Source organism: Rosa chinensis, chromosome 6 (assembly GCF_002994745.2).
Source record: "Rosa chinensis cultivar Old Blush chromosome 6, RchiOBHm-V2, whole genome shotgun sequence".
Lineage (NCBI taxonomy): Eukaryota > Viridiplantae > Streptophyta > Magnoliopsida > Rosales > Rosaceae > Rosa > Rosa chinensis.
Window position 1 is genome coordinate 29,027,473 of NC_037093.1, and position 23,233 is coordinate 29,050,705.

At 36.3% G+C, this 23,233-nt stretch overlaps 1 protein-coding gene and 2 long non-coding RNA genes across 4 annotated transcripts; 1 reads left to right on the forward strand and 2 right to left on the reverse strand.

Annotated features, from left to right (window-relative positions):
- Nucleotides 1–9,739: 9,739 nt before the first annotated feature.
- LOC112173052 lies at nucleotides 9,740–11,933 on the reverse strand. Its single transcript, XR_002925453.2, has 5 exons — nucleotides 11,886–11,933; nucleotides 11,613–11,696; nucleotides 10,952–11,351; nucleotides 10,483–10,574; nucleotides 9,740–9,967 (listed from the first exon to the last, which is right to left on the reverse strand). It is a non-coding gene; the product is annotated as an uncharacterized LOC112173052 (long non-coding RNA).
- A 121-nt stretch (nucleotides 11,934–12,054) lies between these two features.
- LOC112174459 lies at nucleotides 12,055–13,987 on the reverse strand. Its single transcript, XR_002926023.2, has 3 exons — nucleotides 13,963–13,987; nucleotides 13,748–13,872; nucleotides 12,055–12,360 (listed from the first exon to the last, which is right to left on the reverse strand). It is a non-coding gene; the product is annotated as an uncharacterized LOC112174459 (long non-coding RNA).
- A 4,457-nt stretch (nucleotides 13,988–18,444) lies between these two features.
- On the forward strand, nucleotides 18,445–23,063 carry LOC112169663 (uncharacterized protein At4g38062). 2 transcript variants are annotated; one of them, XM_040508054.1, is made up of 4 exons: nucleotides 18,445–18,538; nucleotides 19,138–19,382; nucleotides 19,467–22,029; nucleotides 22,715–23,063. In XM_040508054.1, the coding sequence occupies exons 2-3, from the start codon at nucleotides 19,185–19,187 to the stop codon at nucleotides 21,978–21,980; spliced, it is 2,712 nt and encodes a 903-aa protein (XP_040363988.1). In that variant the 5' UTR covers nucleotides 18,445–18,538; nucleotides 19,138–19,184; the 3' UTR covers nucleotides 21,981–22,029; nucleotides 22,715–23,063. The 2 variants fall into 2 exon arrangements, with proteins under 2 accessions (XP_040363988.1, XP_024162494.1); XM_024306726.2 differs by having other exon boundaries at nucleotides 19,138–22,029.
- The last annotated feature ends 170 nt before the right edge of the window (nucleotides 23,064–23,233 follow it).

Here is a 23,233-nt window from a genome sequence, read left to right on the forward strand (position 1 = left end):
CGCTGTTCTAACTGCTGTATCCTCTCCAAAATTTGGGCGGTTGCGTTGCCAGCCGGGCCTGCTCGGGCGCTCCGCGGAACTGACCCTCGCCCGGGAATGGGTAGATTGTCCTCAGTCCTTGCTCTAGTCCTCGAGGGATGGGTGCGCAGCGATGACTCCGCCTCCTGCTCCAACAGTTGGGGGACAGGGGGTGGTCCCATTCCTGCCAGCTCAGGTGGGTTTAGCGGTACCTGCATTTGCACAATGGGTCCTATACCAGCGGTAGGCCGGCTGTGTCTGGTGCTGTGTGACTGCTCACTTCGTGCTGGGTTGGCGTTTGCGTCCAGCGCCCGCTTTAGCTCGTCGAAACGTGTCATCAGCGTGGCCACCTGCTCTTGGGCCTCAGCCTTTTCCTTGCGCTCCTGCTCGCGCTCTCTGTTTGCTTTGTGGAGGTCCGCCAGCGCCAGCTCATACAAGGCGGTGAGGTCCTGACCTGGGGGGCGGCTGCTGCTTGGATTTGTTTCACCGCCAGGGTTGACTGGGGTGCTGAATAGTGCGCGGTTGATGCTTACCGCTGGGTGGGCGGGTTGGGGAACGGCGGACTGGTCTGCCTGCTCCTCGACATTTCCCCCGCTACCGTTAGTCATGGTAACTGTGATGGGATGACTTTTTGTTCAAGGTTTCCCACAGACGGCGCCAATGTTAATGTCTAAAAGTCTAGCGGTAGCTGGACTTTAGTTAACGCTGATCCGGCGGGCGGATCGATACTTCTGTTGTTAGTGGTTCCCGTTACCTGTCAAGTAAAATACAATGGGCGTCAGAGGGAGACCGCGCGGGGCGGTCTTCAACTCTCCGATGCCTAAGTTAGTCAATGTATTTATGTTGACAAAGTAACAGTAGGTAAGTGTTGAATGCGTAATAAATGAGGAGAGAGGAGAGGACCTTTTATAGGTGAGGGAGAGGATGATCTTCTCCTTGTTTTCGATGTGGGACTGATGTGCTTCAGTTCCCAGTTTCAGTAGCTTCTGATGCTAACTTGACACGGCGCGTGGCGGCGCGTCGGCGGTGCTTTGGGGTTGATCCGGGGCTCAGGCGGTAACCCGGCTAGCTGTCTTTACGCCAGTCACTAATATGGTGGGCGTTGGTACCCCTGGCGGTACAATGAGCGTGGCTCATTATAGCTAATTATGCTTGCAAATGCACATGTATGTACAAGGAAAGTTTCCATTCTTTGATTGGGAAAGTTCCTATTTGTAGAAAGTTTCTATTTTTGTAGTTTCTATTTATCATTTTTAGTAAGTTTCCATTTTCAGTAGTTTCTATTTTTCATTTTTAGAAAGTTTCCCATTTTCAGTTTAGGAAAGTTGCCATTTTTCATTTTAGGAAAGTTTCTATTTTTTCTTATTAGTTTCTATTTTCAGGACCTCCGAGCTAAAAAGTGGAAATGAACTCACAAATGGAAAGAGGAGCTTGCGAAAGTCAAGGGGAACAAAGATGAAGAACAATGAGCCACAGAAATGAGCAGAAATGAAGAAAAGAAGTTTTCCTGGTCCAACCAGGAAACCCTGCGAAAAGGAGGAAAGCTTACCTATGAAGTTTCCAACGTTATCATGAAAAAGAAATGGAAAAATAATGTGCTTTGTGTTGGAAAATGAGAAGGCTTGAAGATGAAGCAACGAAGCCCAAGAACTCTATGGATTTTCGGCAAATGGATCAAAGGCCCACAAAAGCCCATACAATTAGGGTGTGTGACGCAAGTGAAACCCTAGGGATGTTGTTGCCGTCCAAAAGGAGAGAGAAACAAGGAAAATGACGTGGAAAATCAGAATTATCAAAGAGAATTTCGGTTGAGATTTTCTAGGGCTATTTTTATGGAAAGAAAATACTTGGAGATAATCCCTAGAAGTTTTGCCGTGAAAAAGGAAGAGATAAACAAGGGAGGACGTGAAAACCCTAGGGTTTTGGACGGCAAAGATATTCCCTAGAGATTTTTAAGGAAAGAGAAAAAGGTGGAGACCAAGGAAAGATCAAAAGAAGTCTAGATACATTCCTACATTCCCTAAAGAGTTTTGGCCGAATTTGGAAGCATAAAATCAGAAATTATCTTCTTTATTTCGGCAAGAATTATTTAGGGAATTAATATTGGAATTTTGTGATTGGTTGCACCACCTCATAGGGCTTATGTGGCAAGAATTCATTGGAGGAAATTATGTGGAGGAAGCAAGCACATGCCGTGAACTTCTCTAGGGTTTTGGACGGCTTGGACACCTAGGGGCCGTCCCCTATATATTCTCACACATTCTCAACGTCAAGAGTTCCCACTTTTACGTTTACACTTTGAAAAAAATCAGAAAAACTCTCTCTAGCTAGCCGTGCTCTTCTCCATCCTCTAGGGCAACCACGAAGTTCAAGCAAGGCCAAGGAAGAAGAAGACAAGCCGTGCACATCATCCATCACCATCCTTGAAGATTGCTTTCGAAATTCAAGAGACCATTCATCACTTCATTCATCTCATCTTCATCACGGTGTAATCCGATTCTCCTTGTACCTTTGCTTTGTATTTTCGTTGGTTTTGCCTTAGTTGACACATATGTATGAACAAGTGTTGTTTTCTGAAATTTTATGATTAATTGTTAATTTTCAGATTCATATATTGTGATTTATGGTTGCTTTTGTGTGAGTGTTTGATTAAATTTGCATGATAGAAATCTTTTGTATGATAATCTTGAATGGTTCGAAACATTTAGGGTTTTTATGTGAATGTTGCTACGAATTTGAGAACATGGATCAACTTTTTGGTTTTGTGTTCTTGAATCGATAAGTAGTAAAGGTTTTGTACAAAAACCGAATTTAATCAAAGAAGATTGCAATTAGGTGGACTTTTTCATACTAAGTTGCACATTTGAGTTGATAGCCTTTCTAGGTGCTTAATGCGTTAAACATGACTTGATTGACTAGCTTTCTAAGGTTTGATTGCATGTTTGATAGGAGTAATCTAGGTGCTTTCACTTAGGTTAATTAGCATTGAAAGTAAAATATGGGAAATTGTTTGCTTATGAACGTTTCACATGATCAACTCCTCTTGCATGACTATGATGAACAATGATGAACTTGAATTGATTTTAATTATATATTTCGGTTTGATCTTTGTTCTTGCATTTCATTTGTATTTTTATGTTTTTGCATTTTAATTATTTTGTTAGCTTAGCTTTTATTTTCGAAAAAGAAAACCAAAAACAACAAAATCCCCCCTATTTTCGTAAATAATGTTTATAATTGTAAATACCTTTGTGAATATTATACTTTGTTTTAATTTTAATTGTTTGTTTGTCCTACATTGACAGGTGTACCCTCAATCCCCGGAATAGAACGATCCCTATTTACTTTATACTACTAATGACATTTCAGGGTTGAATTATGCGCTTGCTTTCGAGCGCATTAAGTATAGTTACAACCGTACCCTTTGTTCTAAGAACTTAGTGGAGCTAATTTTGAGACTTTACTAGAGGATTTGGTGGCAATGATGAAGAGTGAGAAGAGGTGAAAGTTCAAGTGTGGGGGTAGACTTGTCCATGAAAGAAAAGATATGTGAAAGCCTTGAAAAAAAAAATGTACGGCTAGAAAAGAAAAAATATGTCTATGGATTTTAGTCCCCCATACTTGGTGAGTTTGGAGGTTGTTTTGAATTGAAGACCTACTGTTAGAAAATTTGGTCTTTGTCCAGTTCACCATAGTTCAAGGGAAGTTTAGAATGAAGGTTGGGCCCAAGATGAAAACATTAGGCCTTTTATTTTGCTTCTATGGGTGTGACATTTGCTTTGGTGGATTTCTAGAAGTCTCTACATCAGCATGAGCTCTGCTAGGTTTTTAGGACACTTTGTTAAATTCCTTACCCGTTCATTTCTTAAAACCTTGAGCCTGGGCCCCATTACAACTCTTATTAAGACCTTTTTGATCCTTAAGATGGGACAACCTTTGATCTGTGGAGATGAGTTACAAGAGTTGAACCTACGGTTTGGGTCCAACCGCGCAAGTAGTTGATATCTTTCATGAGATCTTTTAAAAAAAAATTATATTCACAAAGTGCTTTTCATTTCTTATATATGTGAGCTATTTGATTGCCTTAAAATATGTTCTCTCACATATAATTGAGTGATTATAAGCTTTTAAGCATTGCCTTGAATTCTGAGAGAAGAAAGAGTGGATATACCTTGTGAGGATATGAATCATACTTATCTGAAACATGCTGAGCTCCACCCATCACCATTGTTACAACCAAGTCCTACTTATGTATTTGTGGATTATGTGTTTTAATTAACTCTCGAATGCCTAAATATTGATTCTTGGTTGAGTGCTAATCTTGATGTTGTGAAAGTAAGAGATTTATGAGACAAAATGTTGAAGGGCAATAGAGTCATTGTATGTTGTAATGTTTGAGTCTTTATTTCTTTAAATTTTGCTGAGTCTCTGTTTTTGGTTTCTTTGTTTTGATTTTGCTAAGGGACTAGCAAAAGCTAAGTGTGGGGGAATTTGATAGGAGCATTTTTATGCGACGTTTTAATAATTATTTCCTCATATTTTTCGTAGTTATTTCCTTTACTTAATCATTTTTAATTTAGTTTCTATTTTCTAGGTACATTGGAATAAATGACATGGAAATGAGTTGAAATGAAGAAATGAAGTTTTCCTGGTCCAACTAAGAATCCCAGTCAACACAGGAATCCTGATGAGGCTAGGAAACTTGAAGGCATTAGGAGACCACATGGCTTGAAGATGACGTGGGAGAGATTATTGGGGAATTAAATCTGATTTTGCCATGGGAAATTATGGAGTTAATGTCAAAAATCAAGAGAGGATCAAGGATAATGACACCATGGAGAGATTTAAGGGAGAAAAGGTCCAAAACAAGTCCAGATTCATTCCTACTTTCACTCAAGAGCATTTTGGCCGAAAATTAAGAGAAAAATCAGATAAAATCTTGGGAAATCAACAATAATATATTTGGAAAGATTATGGAATTATTTTGGAGCTTTTTCATTGGTTAAGTGACATGGCAGAGCTGACGTGACATTAATTCATTGGTTGGAGCTGTGTGGTGCAACCAGAAAATTCCTTAGAAATTAAATTCATGAAATCTTGCCTTCCCCTATATATACCCCTTTTTACCACAACACCACCACACCACAATACACCTCTCTCCATTAGAAAATAAACATCAGAAAAATTCTCTCCATTCTCTAGTCTTCAGAAGCTCTGCGTCTCAACCAAGGAGGAGAAGAAGTCATGCAATATATCAGATCCTATCCGCCATCGACCCTTGTGTCGTCCCTAGAAGATTGTTTGCTTTCAAGGATCTTCAAGTTCTTTGTCTCAAGGCCATGTCATCCATCTTTCACGGTGTATTTCATACTTTCTTTTGTTTTCCTTTGTTTGATTCGTAGAGTTATGAATTCTAATTAACATGACGTTAAGGGCAAAGTTTAAAACCCGTTTATATGTTTTGAAATAAAGTTGTGATTTCTTTATGTTGATTTATATGTTGCTTATGTGAGATTGCTTGATTGATTTTGTTTTACAGAAAACTTTTGCATGTTTATGTTCTTTGGTGGCCAACTTAGGATATATGCGTGTAATTGGAGCTAGATTTAAGTAGTAAAGACTTTCGACAAAAGTCAAAATCAATTAAGGAAGATTGCAAATAGGTGAACTTATTCATAACTAGGTTGTGCACTTTGTTGACATCCTTTCTCTATGCTTCATGTGTTGAATGTGTTCTTGATTAGCTAGCTTTCTAGACTATGATTGCATGTTCAATAGGATTGATTTAGGTGCTTTCACTTAGATTAATTATTCAAGGAAAGTAAAAAATGGGAAATCGTTTGCTTTCTAACTTTTCACATGGTCAACTTCTTTCTCATGACATAGAAAATCAACTATAGGAATTGTGATTGGATTTCATTCATATGATTGTGGTTTTGATCTTTGTTACTTGCGTTCCACCCGTGTATATATGTTTTTACATTTTCTTTATTTTATTTATTTAATTTTTAATTTAATAATCCTATGATGCGGCTGAAATAGCCCCACAATTTAACCCTGCAAAATGTAGTTGTTAGTATATGATAAGCAGGAATCGTTCAGTCCGGGGATTGTAGGGTACACCTACACAAAAAGGTCAATTAAAAAAAAAAGAATAAAATGGGGGGTTTTCAAATTTGGTTCCTATTCTACTTAAAATAAAAACGAAACAAATAAAACTATATACAATGATCGAGTTCCCTAACCTTGACCAATACCACTCAGAAATTACTAAGTCTAAAAACTGAAAATCCATTTCAACATGCTACAAAAATGTGCCCATCTTAAATGCCTAGACAAGAGCCCAAATGAAAAGCCTCAGCGGATCAATCCATTTATCTGATTCGTTCTAATGTAGGATTGGATTGGAAAAGTCCTTACCAAGCCTAATACTACTAATTTTCGAAAACACTCAGCGTAATTCTCTTAACTAGTAGTATTATCTAACCCTCGAATCAACTCACACGTGCAAATTAACCATTAGACATAGAATTTAACACGTAATTTCCAGAATCATTTAATCATTAAAGCATGATTTTTACCACCCGTTAGAACTAATTACTACTTGTTTAACTCAGCGTCTTAACAAATAACAATTACTCTTGGCAAATTAAGCAAACACACAAGAACACTCAGCGTGATTCTAGCATGAAAACTTATGAACCTAACTCTGAAAATTACCTAAACATGTAAAAGGGCACAAGATTGTAACATGCATCATAAAAGAATTCTCGAAATTAACTCAATAATAAACTGAAAATCTCAAAAATATTAATAAAAATATTCTGAAAATTCCGTGTCTCCAATTACACAACTCGCAAATGTAAACCCACAAAACCGAAACAAAAATTGTAAGTAGAGTCATAATTACACTTTGGAGCTTTTCTTAGCGGCTTGGCAACAAGGTGATGAACTCGTCTCTGCTATGGTGGTGGAGCGTCCTTGACTCAGCTCCTTAGAGCTTTGTAGATTGATGGATGGATGGTGTCACGGTCTTGTAGGTGGTGGAAGTTTAAGGAGTGAATTGGGCAGAGTCTCAGAAATTTTTTTGGCCAGGAATTATCTTGGTCAGGAAGTGATCTTGGCTGGGAAGTGATGCTAATTCTGTTATGAACGTTGCCTATTTATAGGGGAGCATTGGTTGGCTTTGGTCGATTGTACCCTTCATCATTGGACGGATGGGATTGCATCATAATTCCTTTAATTTTCCAACTGAAACATCTTCTTTATGGCCTTAACTCGTCTCATAATGGGGCAATTCCTTTAATTTCCAAGCTGAAACATCTTTCTCTTATTTATTTTATAGTTGAAACATCTTTCTCTTTTATTCCTCAACTGAAAACGTCTTTCTCCTTTATTCTCCAACTTAAAACGTCTTTCTCCTTTATTTCCCTTCTTCATTGCTTGGTCAAATATCTTAATGCTTTATTTTATGACTCCATCATTGTTGTTTCCAAGATTTCCACCAGGCAACGTTTCCTACAACAAGTAGGAATATCAGAATTTTCTAGAGAAAATAAAGGGAATTAAAATGTAAAGACCTCAAAAACAGTCGACTGTGAGGAATCCTAATCCAGCTAGGATTTTTCATGATTTTTACTTTTTCCGCCTATTTCACTTCAAACACTCAACAAGACTCTCAAAATGACTCAATAACTCAAAACACTAAACTAAGGGAGAAACAAGGCTAAAATGGCGCACATATTTAATAATATAGTCACACTTTTTGCTTTTATCATCCTAAAACCCCCTTTTGTTTGTTTTATTTTTGTAAATAATACTTTATACTTATTTTAATTCTTTAGTTGTTTTTGCAATTACAGGTGTACCCTCAATCCCAGGTTAGAACGATCCCTATTTACCATATACTAACGATGACATTTTCAGGGTTAAATTATGCGCTTGCTTTAAGAGTATCACTTGCATCACTCTGTAATCTTGAGCATGAACAACATATTCTTCATCACTTTGTACTCTCACATGCACACATACATTCTTTGTGGTGGTAAGTATGCTCTTGGCTGATTTGATCTTAACTCGCACATATGGAGTTGCAAAATGTTGTTGTTGCTCCTTGCTAAAAAGGTACTATATTATTGGAGCATGGCCAGGTTATTCTCAAAGTAAACAGGCCTTAGTCATGGTGAATGATATGAAGTTTGGGAAGAAAAGGGATTGGTTTGCCACCCCGGTGGATTCGAAACTATTGACTCGAGTTGATGTGTCCTTTGAGATGTCCTTGTTACATCTAGTACCCTAAAGTCAAACTTGGGAGTTGCTGGCATAAAACTTGTTACATAGATCTTAGTTTTCTTGTGAAAAATGTGCAAAATTTCACATTGCGTGAAAGGTAAAAGAAACAAAAAGGATTAATTTCAGTTTACTCCCCTGAGGTCTGGGGGTGTCATCATTTCACCCCCTCTACTTTCAATTTTGAATTTTTACCCCATAAACTTTTCAATTTCAATCAGCCGTGTCCAATTTTTACTGTTCCGTCCAAATTGGACGTTAAGTTTGACTTTTGAGGGCTAAAATGGTCATTTCAACATAAAAAAATTAAAAAAAAAAAATCTGTTTTTTAGTTTTTTTTTTTTTTTTTTTTTTTGTCTTCAACCTATACACCACGAATTATAATAGGTTTATAAAAACAAAAAAAATACTCTAGGTGGTTGAAAGCCGCTAACTGGTCTACGATATTTGTAATATATCTTCGATAAAGTAAATAATTTTAGAATATATCCCCAATAAAGTGAAGAAATATTTGTAAAAATAATTTTACACTTTATCTGTAAATAAATATCTGTATATCCCCAATAAAGTGAAGAAATATCTGTGTAAAATCATTTTTGGTCTATGATATTTGTGATATATATCTAATAAATTGAAGAATTTTAGGATATATCCCCAATAAAGTGAAGAAATATCTGTAAAAAATGATTTTACACTTTATCTGTAAATATCTGTATATCCCCAATAAAGTGAAGACATATCTGTGTAAAATCATTTTTTACAGATATTTATTTACAGATAAAGTGTAAAATTATTTTTTACAGATATTTCTTCACTTCATTTGGGATATATCCTAAATTCTTCACTTTATCGGAGATATGTCACAAATATCGTAGACCAGCGAGCGGCTTTCAACTACCTAGAGTATTTTTTTTGTTTTTATAAACCTATTATAACTTGTGGTGTATAGGTTGGAGACAAAATTTTAAAAAAAAAATTGAAGAAACAGAAGAAAAATGAAGAAACAGGAAAAAAAAAAAAACTAAAAAGCAGAAAAAAAAAAAAAAACTAAAAAACAGAAGAAAAAAAATAATTTTTATTTTTATTTTTTTATGTTGAAATGACCATTTTAACCCTCAAAAGTCAAACTTAACGTCCAATTTGGACGGAACAGTAAAAATTGGACACGGTTGATTGAAATTAAAAAGTTTAGGGGGTAAAAATTCAAAATTGAAAGTAGAGGTTTCACCCCCAAACCTCAGGGGGGTAAACTGAAATTAATCATAACAAAAATATTGCCCACACTGTGTCATAAGGGGAAATTCAAAGTGAATATGATTATTTCTTTCTCTTCTTATATACTAGAATAGGTGCCTGCGCGTTACTGCGGGTGTTCAAACAAAATTTGCAAGTTTGGACGGCTACAGATTTATGTTTGCAACTAACACTACCATTAATGTGAATGTTCTGATAATGTGCAAATATACAATACAACTGATGTTGACACAGCTTGTCAAAAATATATTGTTCTATTTCTAGGCTAACCTAGCTACATTTGATCTGTTTGCTGAAAAGAGGTGTTGATGTTCGTCACTACATGTCAGCGGAGGTTCTTCAAAATGGTGCTTTCTCCAGTTATATTTATAGCAAAAGTGACAGCAGTTGTTGAAGACTTGTTAGCCTATCCAAAAAGGTGCTATTAGTTGTGGAGGTTGTTCAAAAAGGTATTTCCTCCATTTGTATTTACATGAAAATTGCAAACTGGGTTTAATTTGAAATTCTTAGTAGCAAGGGAAGATTTTGGCTAACATGCTTCAATCCAGTTGCTGGAGAATTCAAAAGGGGTATCTAATCTTAAAGGATACTGTAAAGATAAATACAAAACAATGAGCCTGAAATTCAATTGGTCAAAACACAGATTGAAGTTATGTCCTAATTGAATCTCAAGCTCATTCTAGTGTAGCTGTCCTTACAATAATCTTGGAGATTACATGCCCCTTTTGATTTCTCCAGCCACAGGATTGAAGCATGTTACCCAAAATTTTGACCACAACAAATAACTTCAAATCATACTCTACAGATTTTAAACAAACACAACTGATGTTCATTATTTTGGCTACAAATGCATATTCAAATCTAAATACTATAAACGACGATGAAAAATTGAAGAGGAAAGAAACAAAATAATGACCAGACCATATCACTGGCAGACCACTTCATCGTTTTGCTTCTCTCGCAAATCACTTCATCTTTTTGGTTGTCATTCATCTGCTGCTCAAAATAATTGCCTACATATCCAGAAGAAGAAATAATCAGCACAGATTATCTTCCCAACTTCTGTACAGCTTTTGCCAATCTAGCCCCCATAAGTTCACCACAAACTACTCAATCTTAATGGGTGTTATGCAAAAGACCAAACCAAACAATGGAAACTAAATGCATGGAAAGAAACTATAAACAAATCACATTAAGAATTATATGAAGAGAGTTGAAGAGTTCAAATGATGGGTAAATTGAAAAATGGTTATATGAGAAAGCAAAGAATTGTTGGCTTTTAAGTGGCTGATATGAAGAAAAAATTGTAGAAATGGTGTTAAAAATATGGTCAAACATTCAAAGCAAATTTCATGTCATTGACACGTGCTCATTCTAATATTAATCTCACCTTTCTTCATGAATTGCTCACTCATTTTCAACTGCAAGCCTCTATCATTAACAGCAGGAGCGTCATTCTCCAATAGCTGCAATTCAATTTGTCTGACATCATGTTCAAGCTTGCTCTCTTGGAAACCGATTCCAAATGCTTCTTCCTCTCTTCTAACAGCTTCTGCAACGCCTTAGCATGCTTCTCATGCTGTTAAATGGAATTTTTGAGTTAATCCAGATACTATCCTCTTTCCAATTGTTCCTCTAGCTACCTCTAGGTTTGTGATTTTTGCTCTTCTGCTGACTTCTCTGTTGCATTGACTGACTTCTCCCTTACTTCCATAACTTTCCCCAGTAAGGCAAAATGATCTTTGCCTTTGCTTGCTCTTTATATGCTGTGTTACTGTCAAGGTCAGAAGCTGCAAAATCACCATGATCAAATTTTTAAGATACTTGACAATGAGTCAGAATAACAACTATAGAACTATCCACAGAAATTTGATCCTTTCTCAAATTCCATCCATAACATGCAACCTGGATGTATCAAAACCAAACTAAGCAATCCATAATCCATCAGGTTTCAATAACATCTAACTCCATCACAATAAAACCTTTGCAGGCATACGCGATGCATTTTAATTTCGAGAAACTTCAATTTAATAGTAATGTCCAATGCTTACCTATTTCATCTCTTTTCCCAGTTTCCTGATTACTGTAAAATAATAGTAATTCCAGATCTTCCTTCTTGCTGTACCCAAATTTTCCTGCAAAACAGTAAAAGGATTAGACATCTCAAATGAACCAATCTTTCAACAATGAAATCATATTGATTATCTTATCAAGCTTTGTTCACATGTCTTTAAAATTGATTTGCAGATTGTGAACAAACTCATTCAATAATAATTAACATCACACTTTAAATTTTATTAGCAACATCATTTAAACATTTGTACCTCAATTCAAAATACTTGCAAATTTTGATAGCTTGCTGTTACCGATATCTACAAAATAAAACAAGACCACTCATTACAACTACTAATACTTTCTTTGTATGAGAGTTCTAATGATGTGTAAAATCCGGCCAAATATGGTTGAAGTCTTTTTGAAATGAAGGCCAACTCTCCTCTCACCTATCAATTTTAGTTAAGTTCAAAGGGTTAAGCAAATTGCATTCCAATCAAATAGAAGAACAGCATAAACTAACCACTCCCAGATACAAACAAAAACCTAATACAGTTTACCACCAATCACTTGCCTCAATCTCGGAAAAAAACCCTTATCAAAAAATTTCTAAAAATTTAAAGTTGAGCATAATTTCAAAAATTGCCTATAAAAAATTCCCTTCCACTTATCTTGATTTACATATTCAACCTTCTCCTTCTCTTCAGACCTTGCAGACCAATTTCTTACAACAGCAGCATGTGAAACCTGCATACAAAACTAATCACAGTTTAACATTAAATAGGAACAATTTACAATTACAATAAACAAAATTGAGATAGGAGAATTAAGAAACACTGAACGTAAAAGCAATCTATGTCTGCAAGCATGAACAATAACTGTGGAACTAACTGGCCTTTGTTTTTCTCACTAATCAAACAGAGTTTCTTGTATTTTGAGGAGTGTTCATGTTTGAAATGTTTTAATTGGCTGCAGCGAGTTTATGCCCCTCTGTTCTCTTGAAACTGTAGCATTGATTATGTTTTCTGGGTTGTGGTTCCCACTGGAATTTGATGTTGCTCATTTATCTAATAGTCTGCTCAAGCATTTTTCTGATGTTTTGTATACCACCCATTTCTACTTGCACTGTAACCTGTAACAGCTTTCTACAATTTGATCACAAAATCTGATCATATGCCTTGTATTTGATTCGAACTTGGCACAAAGCAGTCTTGACTTTTCACTTACGGGTTAGAGACCCTCATGGGCTCATAGCAAACCTTTGAACTCAAGAAACTTTTTCAAATCTAATCCTGTGTTTGCATCCACTTCTTGGAGGGTCATATATGTTGCTTAAGCTATTTCATTCATGAAGTTCATAGGCCTGAGTTTGCCGGTCCTTTTACTTTGGTTGATATGTTCCCTTCTTAATGAGGATTTTGCAGTACCTAATTTGCTTTTCTGTTCTCTGTAACCAAAGTTGAATTTGTACCATAACTCTCTTCAAGCAAAGTAAATATAAACAACTAACAAACATAGATACAACTTATGAACAACTGAGTCAAACAGTTTAAACTTAAAAAACAAAGACTGAATAATCAATTAAATTCCAATCAATCAATTAAACCAGAACAAAACCGAACAATCAATGGTTTTTTTGTTTTCACATTAAGATTTATGTTATGATAAAATTCACACAATTCACCTTGCTAATCCTCCCAAACACATGTATAAAATTCCCCCAAATTTACATGTAAACTTGCTCCTTGACACTTTTTTTTAAATCCCAAGCTCTCTCTTTGCTCTTCAATCCTCACCGTAGAGACCCTTTACTAATACTCAATCTGCTAAGAACAAAATCATGCTTTCCCCAATACCCACTTGCTCTCCTGCGACTGTTTCCTTAACCTTCACTTAACTCATCAGTTTCAATTGTACTACCCCCAGTATTTGTTCATACCCTTGAATTCAATCCAAAATTCCTTCTCTGTACTCTTAACGTGTTTTCCACACATACCTATGACACCATTAACACCATTCATCCCAAAACAGATCCCAAAAACATACAAACACAGAAAATCCAAAAACCTAATTCATAACACCATAGCAACCATCTCCAAACTGGGGGAAAAAAAGATAGCAATAGATAGCTCACCTTAAAGAACTTCTGATAACCAGCTTTGAAGTCGAGCCTCCCTTGATGAAGCACCACTAAGCAACAGCCTCACTAATCACATACACCCAACCCTCTGACAAATCCAATTTCACAACCGTAAACTCCTGCATCACCGAAAGCTCAAATCAATCACATGCAAACAACAAACAAACCCTAAATCGAAGGAAAACAAACATGATGAGGACATGCAGAACCTATTCTCTTCCTCTTTCTGTTTCAATCATGAGTCATGACAATTGCAAATGGATGGACCCCTGCAAATACAGACAATGAAAATCATGAAATTAATCCAAATCATTTTCTCCCATTCATAGCAAATCAATTGCATACTAAACCAAACAATAAAAGCTCAACCAAACAGTGATGTAAGAAGGGAAAGACTAAGCTAAAATGGGTCACAATTTGTTCAAATTGTTCAGGAATTGAGACCAATTGAAAAAAAGAAACCACAGAATCTTCAAAAAAAATTGGATCGTGGGACTGTTCAAAATTTAAAACCCAGACTACCAAACAAAGCCAAATCGCATACACTAATCTAATCAAAAATCACAAAACATATCCATGAAATCAAGGAAGCCACTGTGTAACCGAAGAACATCCAAATCCTACCAAGAAAAGAAGCCCAACTCTTCTCTTACTTTTGCTGAAAACAAATCCACAAAATCCAAACCCAGGTTAGAACACAGCCTCCAGTTCTCTCTCTCTCTCTTGCTCTCTCTTTCTCTCGCACTATTTCTCTCTCAAACTGAAGCTCTCTGTCTATCTACCTCTCAGTGGAGTGAGGTATCATAGAAACGATAGCACTGAGCAGCACTCAGGTGTCAAGGCAAGAGAAACACACACTGTGAAGCGAAGAATAGAGACACGAAAGCTTTGAAACGATAAACAGGTGTCGAGCAAGAGAGATGAAGCAGGGACAACATCGTCTTTTCAGCTACGACCGGCTCGGCTGGAGCCAGTACTGTTCATAAGCCGATGAACAGTTAACTGAGAATTAGAAGTTTATAAATGTGTGGTTTATTTTCATTGATTCTGAGAATGTTACACACCCCACTTTGAGTTATGATCACTTACACAACAAAGGTACAGAATACTCGATCATCTTCTTGTTTACTTTGTTGTTGTCAAAAACAATTCACTCATGTGACCTTATCTTGTTACACTCATGTCTATGGATTTCTGGTCATGCTCTTGTCTGAAAAGCTATGCAAATTGAATATGTTCTTAGCATATGGATACAAACCCACTCATTATGTGATTGCATTTCGTTAGTGCATTATTCATGACATAATCGATTCAGGGGGAGTTTCAGTCCTTGGCCACATCCATGAGTTCTATCTGATTTGGAATATGCATGATTACTTTCTTTCCATTGGGTGCAATTGAGGTCCACTATTCGCACACTCCGGGGTGACCGACCCTAGTCCTTTGGCATCCCTATTCAAAAAGGGGAAGAAATATGATGTTAAATGTGATGTGTGATCTTTATGTGATCTATTGGATTTACATGCTTTGTTTAAACAGTGGTAACATTATTCTATCTTGTGTATTTTACCAATGTGTGATAAGTGTTTCAGGAAAAGTATGGATGATGAATTGTGATGTCTCTCCTATACTTGTTGAGGGGGAGTTTGCGTTATTTAGATGTGTTTTGTATAGGAATGCCAAAGGGAGAGATTATAAGTACAAAAGTTTGTACGTTTTATGTGTTGGCATTCCCATACAAAAGCAAGTGAAGAATCTTATCTCGTCATCATTAGAAGCTGGAAAAAGAAGCCTATAAAGTTCATCAAAACTAGTCTCCAAGAATTTAAGGTAATTGCATCCCAAGTCAGTCCTAGTCAACCCTACGTTTTTGGGAGTCCGATTTTAGAAAGTATCTTTTGATTTTTAGATGTTATATTATAAAGATATTTTCCAACTGTAAAAAATCGTGCTATTGAAGTCCTAATCGTTTTAGGATTTGGGTATTTTAATTGGATATCTTTTTATTGAAAGACCTTTCCTATTAAGAATCCAATTAGGGTAAATTTTGATAATTGAGGATTTGTTTTCTCTTCAAGATATTCAGAAGAAAAGAGCATTCATGTTTAGGGACTTAGACGCAATAATTCATGTGCTTCTTATTTGCTTAGAAAAAGTTGCATAGGTACTTTGAAACACTTGTTCCATGTAAAAGTGTCTCACTCAGCATTCATATACATGCATTGATTCTCTCGAGAATAATAGAGAAGATTGGTGTTGCAAGAGGAGCGATTTTTGCAGATCGTTCAAGTGAAAGAGAAGGTCAAGATTCAAGACAAGCACCTCTTTAGTGAGTCTAGAGATTGTAGCCGCGTAGAGAGCTATATGTGTTTGTAAAGAACCATATCCTTCACTATTATTGGATTGATTTTATTTGGGTTCTCAACAATAAGAGCCCCGCAGTGTTTTTAATCTCAAAGTTGAGGTTTTCACTGCGTAACCAAAATTGTGCTTACTGTGTGAGTTTTTGATTTCTGCCTAGTAAGGATTGTAATGTGTTTATCAATCCACGATTTCCAGAAAACACGTTCTGTTATTGTATTTTCAGAAAATCAATATGAATGTGGGTAAACATCAAAACATAAGTAAATTCTCTCAAGGGTTCAATTTCGTGGTGTGGAATAGGGAGGGCTAGCTAGTTCAATATGGTTTTTCTTTTAAAATTTTAGTCTTTGAATCGGTTTGGTTCAGACGATATAAATCTGGTCCAGTTCTTGATTCCAAATATGAAGTTACCAGTTAACTTAAATAGGCTCAAATTCGCTATGTCCATCCATATATGTAACAGTATGTGTAATAACAGAATTATTTATCAATATTATATTACAAATATGATAACTAATCAACCATGAACAATTTTTGATTGGAAATGTAATATGAGTATAATGTTTATGGATATTATATTATAAGTATGTTAACTTAATTAAATAAGTAAAATTTTAAATTTTTATTTTTACTATAATATTTAGAAATTATTTTTATCATTTAATAAAAATTTTAATTCGGAATATATTTTCTTTGTCATGTTGTGTCGACATATATGACAAACAATGAAATTATGAAAAAGATATTTTGGCCACGTGCCCGATTTATAGATATTATTTCTTATTGTGAATTTGAATGTGATTTTGTCACCACGTGTCAAGCTTTAAGTGACTGTTTGAATTATAGATTAGATTTTATCTGCCACGTGTCTTATCTTATCTCATGATATCTTTTCAAACCATTCATAAATATGGAACCATTGTCACCGTCATCTCTCACAAATTTATAAATAGGGAACAAAATTTAAATCATGATCTCCACCGTCCATTTTGAAATGGGTGCATCGCAACTGTCAAATTTTTTTTACCATTGCAATGCTTCGACGGTCAAAACTCCAACAATTTCTATTGCAAGTTGGCCCACTACAGGCATTTTTCCCTTCTCCTTGTTGAGTTAGCCCAATTTTGTGTGGGGCACAGAGTCTCAAAATGAGGCTAGTTTTGGATTTGGAACACATATAGCTCTAGTGACAGCACTTGGACTAAAAAATATGAGACCAGCCCCCCCTAAAACTGATTGTTGGGGAGCCCCCAAGTCCTCTTTGGATCTCAAATTTGGAATAGCTCCCCGTTTGTTGGAGTTTCCCTAAAGCTTGTTTTTTTGTCCAAAAATTTTCTTACAAACCTTTTGTAACACTGTTCATTATGACACTAGGTGATTTGCAAACCGGATACACCATCAACGGCCGAATAGAAAAACTAACATCATAACATGACAAGTCCAAGTAAACGGTGGTATGTCAAGCGGGAAGTTGAACAATCGATAATTAAAATAATAATTACATTTGAAAACCTTAAAAGGTTAAAAAACATAACTTAAAATGTAAGAAGAAATAAGTTCAGTAATTTAGAAAGATCAACATCCACCCATATACACAAGGAGGTTTTTTTTTTTTTGGTTGGTCAAAAAATATATATATATTTTTTGGTCAAAATATACAAGGAGGTTAATAATAACAAAACAAAAAGTGTCTTTCCAAATATACCCAGCAAAGTTCTAAGTGTACCCAGCAAAATATTTTATTCTGATTATTTTTAATTTATGTTAAATGTAACCAACTAATTTTCCCAAAATGACCTAAAAAACAATGTACCCAGCAGAACAAAACATTCTACCCAGATCTGTATGCTCATTCATCCCCGTCATACCCTACCCAGCTGAGATCTGGAGATTTATTTGTTTTGTGCTTCTGAGCACCTATGAAAAGCATGATCGGATAATGCTTGCAGCATTGCAGCAACAAAACTTCCATATATATATACACACACACATACATACATACATGTAGAGCAGTAAGAGATTTCATTCATTATTTTCGAACTAGTTCATGAAGATGAGGATGAACAAGCATAAAGATCTACGTGTAGAGTCGTAGAGTATGTTTTGTTTTGTTGGGTACATTGTTTTTCAGGGCATTTTGGGCAAATCAGTTGGTTAAATTTAACATAAATTAAAGGTAATAAAAAGAAAATATTTTGCTAGGTATACTTAGAATTTTATTGGATATATTTAGAAAGAAAAAAAAAAAAGTAAAAAAAGCCGGTTGGGAAAGATCCATGTAAAAGGAAGTAAAAAAGCAAATATCCCATTTTGGTTGTTTTTGAAATCAACAAAACAGAGGGTGCTTCCCGCTCAGCAAATAGAAACCAGATTCCCAGTGGTAGTGGTGGTGGTGGTTCTCTGCGACTCCCCAGTCCCCAGGTACTAGAATCTTCTGCTTTTTCTTCAATCAAATCTAGCAAGGCCGCTCTAATTTCTTAGCAAAGACCTGCAATTTGTGTTTTCTAGGGTTTCCTCTTGATATTGTTTATTTGGATCTAGATTCTAGAATCATCATCATCTGATTTGCCCGACGGATTGCTTTACTCTCATCACTTATTTGTGAATCTGAATCAACTCATGAGTACAATTTGTCTTTACGATTCCGATTTCATACAACAAATTAATTTTGTATTTTCTAGGATTTCATATATATGCTTCTCATATCTCAGATTTAGTGACGTCCTCTAGTCTCAGTTACTCATGGCTAGATCCCAAAAATCAGTGCTAGCAATTTGCAAGGAACAACCTTTATACCCTGAAAACTAACCCCAGCCTTTTGCCACACATAACACTCACATGGAATTCTTCTAATCTTAAAATGCTTCAATTTGCCTTTTGCTATCTCATTTGTGGTTGTGTTGTTATCATCATAGTTTTCTTTCTATATTCTTATCCGCCTCCCTCGAATGAAAGAAAGACAATTTATCGGGATTTTCTATATGCAAATAGTCACTTTGACGTGCTGTATCATGTTTCAGATTTGTACTGCACCTAGGAAATCTTGAAGGTTGATTATCAAAGAGAAATGGAGAATGTTTATAAAGAATTAGACAATGTCAAAGCAGAGATGGAGAGGCTCAAGGCTGAGCTTCGGGTTGAGAAGGGAATTTCTGACACTTTGAAGAAATCTCACAGTGAGCAGCTGATCAAGTTCCAACAAGCTAAGCGGGAGGTTGAGAAACAAGCTCAAGAGCTAAATGTCAAGCTTGATGAAATTTCTCAAGTAAGGAAAGTCTCTGAAACCCTCCAATCTTGTTTGCATGAAAAAGAATCATCTCTTAGGCATTTGAGTTCTTTGCATGAAAAGCTCCGAGCTGATTGTGAGCTGAAGCTGAAAAAACTGGAAGGAGAGAATAAAGAATTGGCATTTGCGTTTGATGAAGTTTCAGAAAAAAACAAACAACTGGAGCAGAATGCTTGTGCCAGTAGTCGGGAGATTGAGGGCCTTAAGAGACGCTTATTGACTACAGAAAGCAAGTGTTACGAGGCAGAGCAAAAGGCCCAAGCAGCCAAAGATCTGAGGCAGAGAGATGATATAATAATGAACTTAGAGGAGGAGAATAGAAATGCTCAAGATCAATTGAAATGGAAGAAAGAGCAGTTTAAACATCTTGAAGAAGCACATAGAAGGCTACAAGATCAGTTTAAGTTGAATAAAGATGAGTGGGAGAGGGGCAAATCAGCCCTGATTGAAGAGATCTCTTTGTTGCAGACAAGCTTGGATTCCAAAACTAGAATTCTTACAGATATCCAAAAACGTTTACAGATGTGCAACCAAGCTTTAGCTCGTGAAGAAAGTATGAGGAAGTTTTTGGAGGTTGAAATATCCGAATTCAAATCACGTTATGAGGATGTCTTTGCTCAGTGCCAACAAGAAAGGTCAAAGTTTGAAAGCTTAACTGTTCAAAGGGATGAAGAGATTGCGAAGCTAAGAAACTCAATTGGAACAAGAGATACATCAACAAAAGAAATGGAATTCAGAATTGCTCACCTTGAGCAAGAGAATCAGGAATTAAGAGAATCTCTTAAAGAGCTGCAGGAATCTCAGATCAGAAATGCTGGGGCCACTTCACTCACAAAGCTTCGGAACAAGATTAGGGGTTTGGAGCAGGCACACAGTAACTGTTCCAGAAATTTAAAAGCAAAAGAATCTGAATGGAGTTACCAAATAGAGAAGATGAACGGAGTTTTAAATGGGTATAACTCTGAGTTGAAGGGTAAGGAGAAACAAATACAGGAAACTGAGTTGGAGCTAGAGAGCTGCCAGTCTATGATCGAGGTTTTAAGTGAAGAGATTTCAATAATACTCACAATCTTCAAATCGGAATTTTTGGAGGCGTTCTCCAAAAATTCTGATCCAAAAGCCGAAGTGGAGTTGTGTGGTGAAATGGATAACAAGATCTCTGTATTTACTGCACAGTTGGAGATGAAGGACTGTGATTTTAGAAAAGTTCTTCTTGATCTTGAACAAGAACATGAGCAAGTAGAAATATTGATGAAGAGGGTAAGGTCCTTGGAACTTACTGAACAGAGGCAGAATAACAAGGAGGAAGAGCTAAAACAACACAAAAATATGCTCGAGGAGTTGTCTGTTCATCAACTTTACCTGAAAGGCCAATTTTTGCTGATGGAAGGTGAGAAACAAGATATTTCTGAGACTTTAGAAAAGGTGAATCTTGAGTTGGCTGAGAAAATTTGTGAAATAAGTCGATTAGAAGACGAATTAAAGAGTTGGAAGTCAAGTGCTGAAAGCTTGAAAATTTGCTGTGAAGAAAATCAAGAAAAATGTCGACAAATAGAGGATTCAATCCCTGTACAAACAAAGAATGAAGAAATCCTTAAGAATGAAAGAGAAAGCCTCATCTCCATTATCAAAGAGAAAAACAATACACTTGAAGTTCTGCAGCAGCAGATAGTCCTATTAGCAGCAAAGAATGAGGAAGTGGAAGCCTGCACACAAGACAAAGAGAACCTTATCCAAAATGCAAAGGACAAGGACAGCTGCATAGAAAATCTCCACAAAGATATCTCACAGCTGGAACAAGAGTGCATAAGAAGAGAAATGGAAGCGACAATTCTAGCAAGGTTTGAGGCAGAGAAATGTGTTGGACGAGATAAAGAGAGGCTTTTCAAGGTTATCAGTGAGAAAGATCAGAACATACAAAGTCTTGAGGTATATGCAGTATCATTAGAGCAAGACTTGACTACTGTTTTAACTTCCTCCTTTGCTGAAGTTGTAGAAAATCTAGTTACAATTGATGTGCTTACTGAAGCTTTGAAGAAGGCCAAGCATATGTCAGAGCTACAGATTGAACATAGGAACAAAAGAATTGTTGATTTGGAGAAAGAAGTAACTGGTTCACGCCAAAGATTGATACATCAGGAGGAAGCCTTGTTCCATCTTAAACAACAGGTGGAGGAACTTGAAGCATTATTGGAAGCCAAGAAACTGGAAACCAATAAGTTGATGGTTGAACAGAGGATTTCGGAAGGCATAGTCAAGCAGCTTGAATATGAAAAAGCTATCCTCCTTCAAGACACCACAAAGCTATCAAAAGAAAGAGAGAATATTTTTGTTCATCTTGAAGAATTTTGTGATCGTATCGGTGAGCTCACTTATGAGGATACAAGGATGATGGATGTTTTAGAAGCAATGCTGCAAGGATTTAAGGAAGAGGTTGGACCACCAGTAGGTTTAACAGTCGATAATTTGCTCTATGATTCTACCCAAGAGAATGAAAGCACTACAATTTCTGCGTCAGCAAGAAAAATTGAAGCTAGTGCTGGAAGATTACCACTGAAAGAGATGAATCTTCGGTAGCTATACTGAAGAGAAGAAATACAGTTCTCACTGACAAACATGGTAAAAGGTAATTCTGAAAATCTTCACTTATTTTAACATGTCTTCCCCCCCCACCCCACCATCAGTTTTCTTAAAATTTTAATAAAATAATCACTAGCTTACATGGGGGATTAGATGCATATATGTAAGTAATTACTCATGGAACCTCTCCCCTTAATATATACTGGAATGGGTTGGAAACATGATGGACAAGTGCTTTTAAGTTCAGTAAAAGCCCTTCCTCAACTTCATTCTGGTAACCTTGAATTCTGTAATCTGTTTCAGGGTTTTAGCGCCCAATTCAAACTTTTAGGTAGTGCAACAATTTAGTGAAGCACTTTGCAAGCCTGTCGAACATGAAAGTGATATAACCATATAGGTGCGCAGTTTTTTGACATTCTAACTGCATAATGAAATTAACAGAGTCAATGATGTTGAGGGATGTCACACATTGTCTCTGTGGGGAAAAAGTAAGACTAGTATCAGTATAGGTCTACTTAAATACGGAAGATGACAAAATCCATCCTCTTTAACACACTACATTCAGGAAAATAGGTGTAATACTCTAACTCACTCTGCAGTTAAGTTCTCAAAATGAACAGATCCTCATGCATGAGTTTTCAGTTTTGCTTCAAATTTTAATCCAGAATTTTATGTCACGATTTGTATATTTTTGTTGGGAATGTACCGTAATAGCTTTCTTTTGTATGCAGTTGCCACCAAAGAAGGAAGTAGAAGCAGTAGAAGCTTTGAAACTGCAGAAGGCATGAGAGCTGATTCAGCTTGAACCAGTGGCAAGGTGGTGTGTTGTGTGACTAAATCACCACAGAGAAAGCCATTTCTTTTCTTTCTAAAAGGAAGAGCAGCCAAGTTATTGCATTGCGTGCATGAGTCCATTTATTCTCTTAGCTGTGTAAGGATTTGTTTGAGTGTGCAATGGTGTTCAGATTCTATATTTCTGAGGCATGCACTTGTAATTCAGTTTAATTCAGTGCAATGGTGTGAATGAAAATAGACTATCAAGTTAATGTTGATTTAAGTTGCTGAAGATTTCAGTTTGAACCGGGACAGAATTGACGGGATATCCTACAGCCTCTAAGCCGTCTTGACACAATTTTTTGTTTTTCTTTTGTATTAACTTTAGGACACTTAAAACTCACTTTGAAATTCTATGAAAGAGCTTAAGGCCATGAGGTCGAGGAAAAGAGACCCCCACTTGACCTGTTTTCTTA

Coding starts and splice junctions, on each gene's coding strand:
- LOC112169663 (XM_024306726.2), top strand. CDS start 19,185: ATGGAGAATGTTTATAAAGAATTAGACAATGTCAAAGCAGAGATGGAG.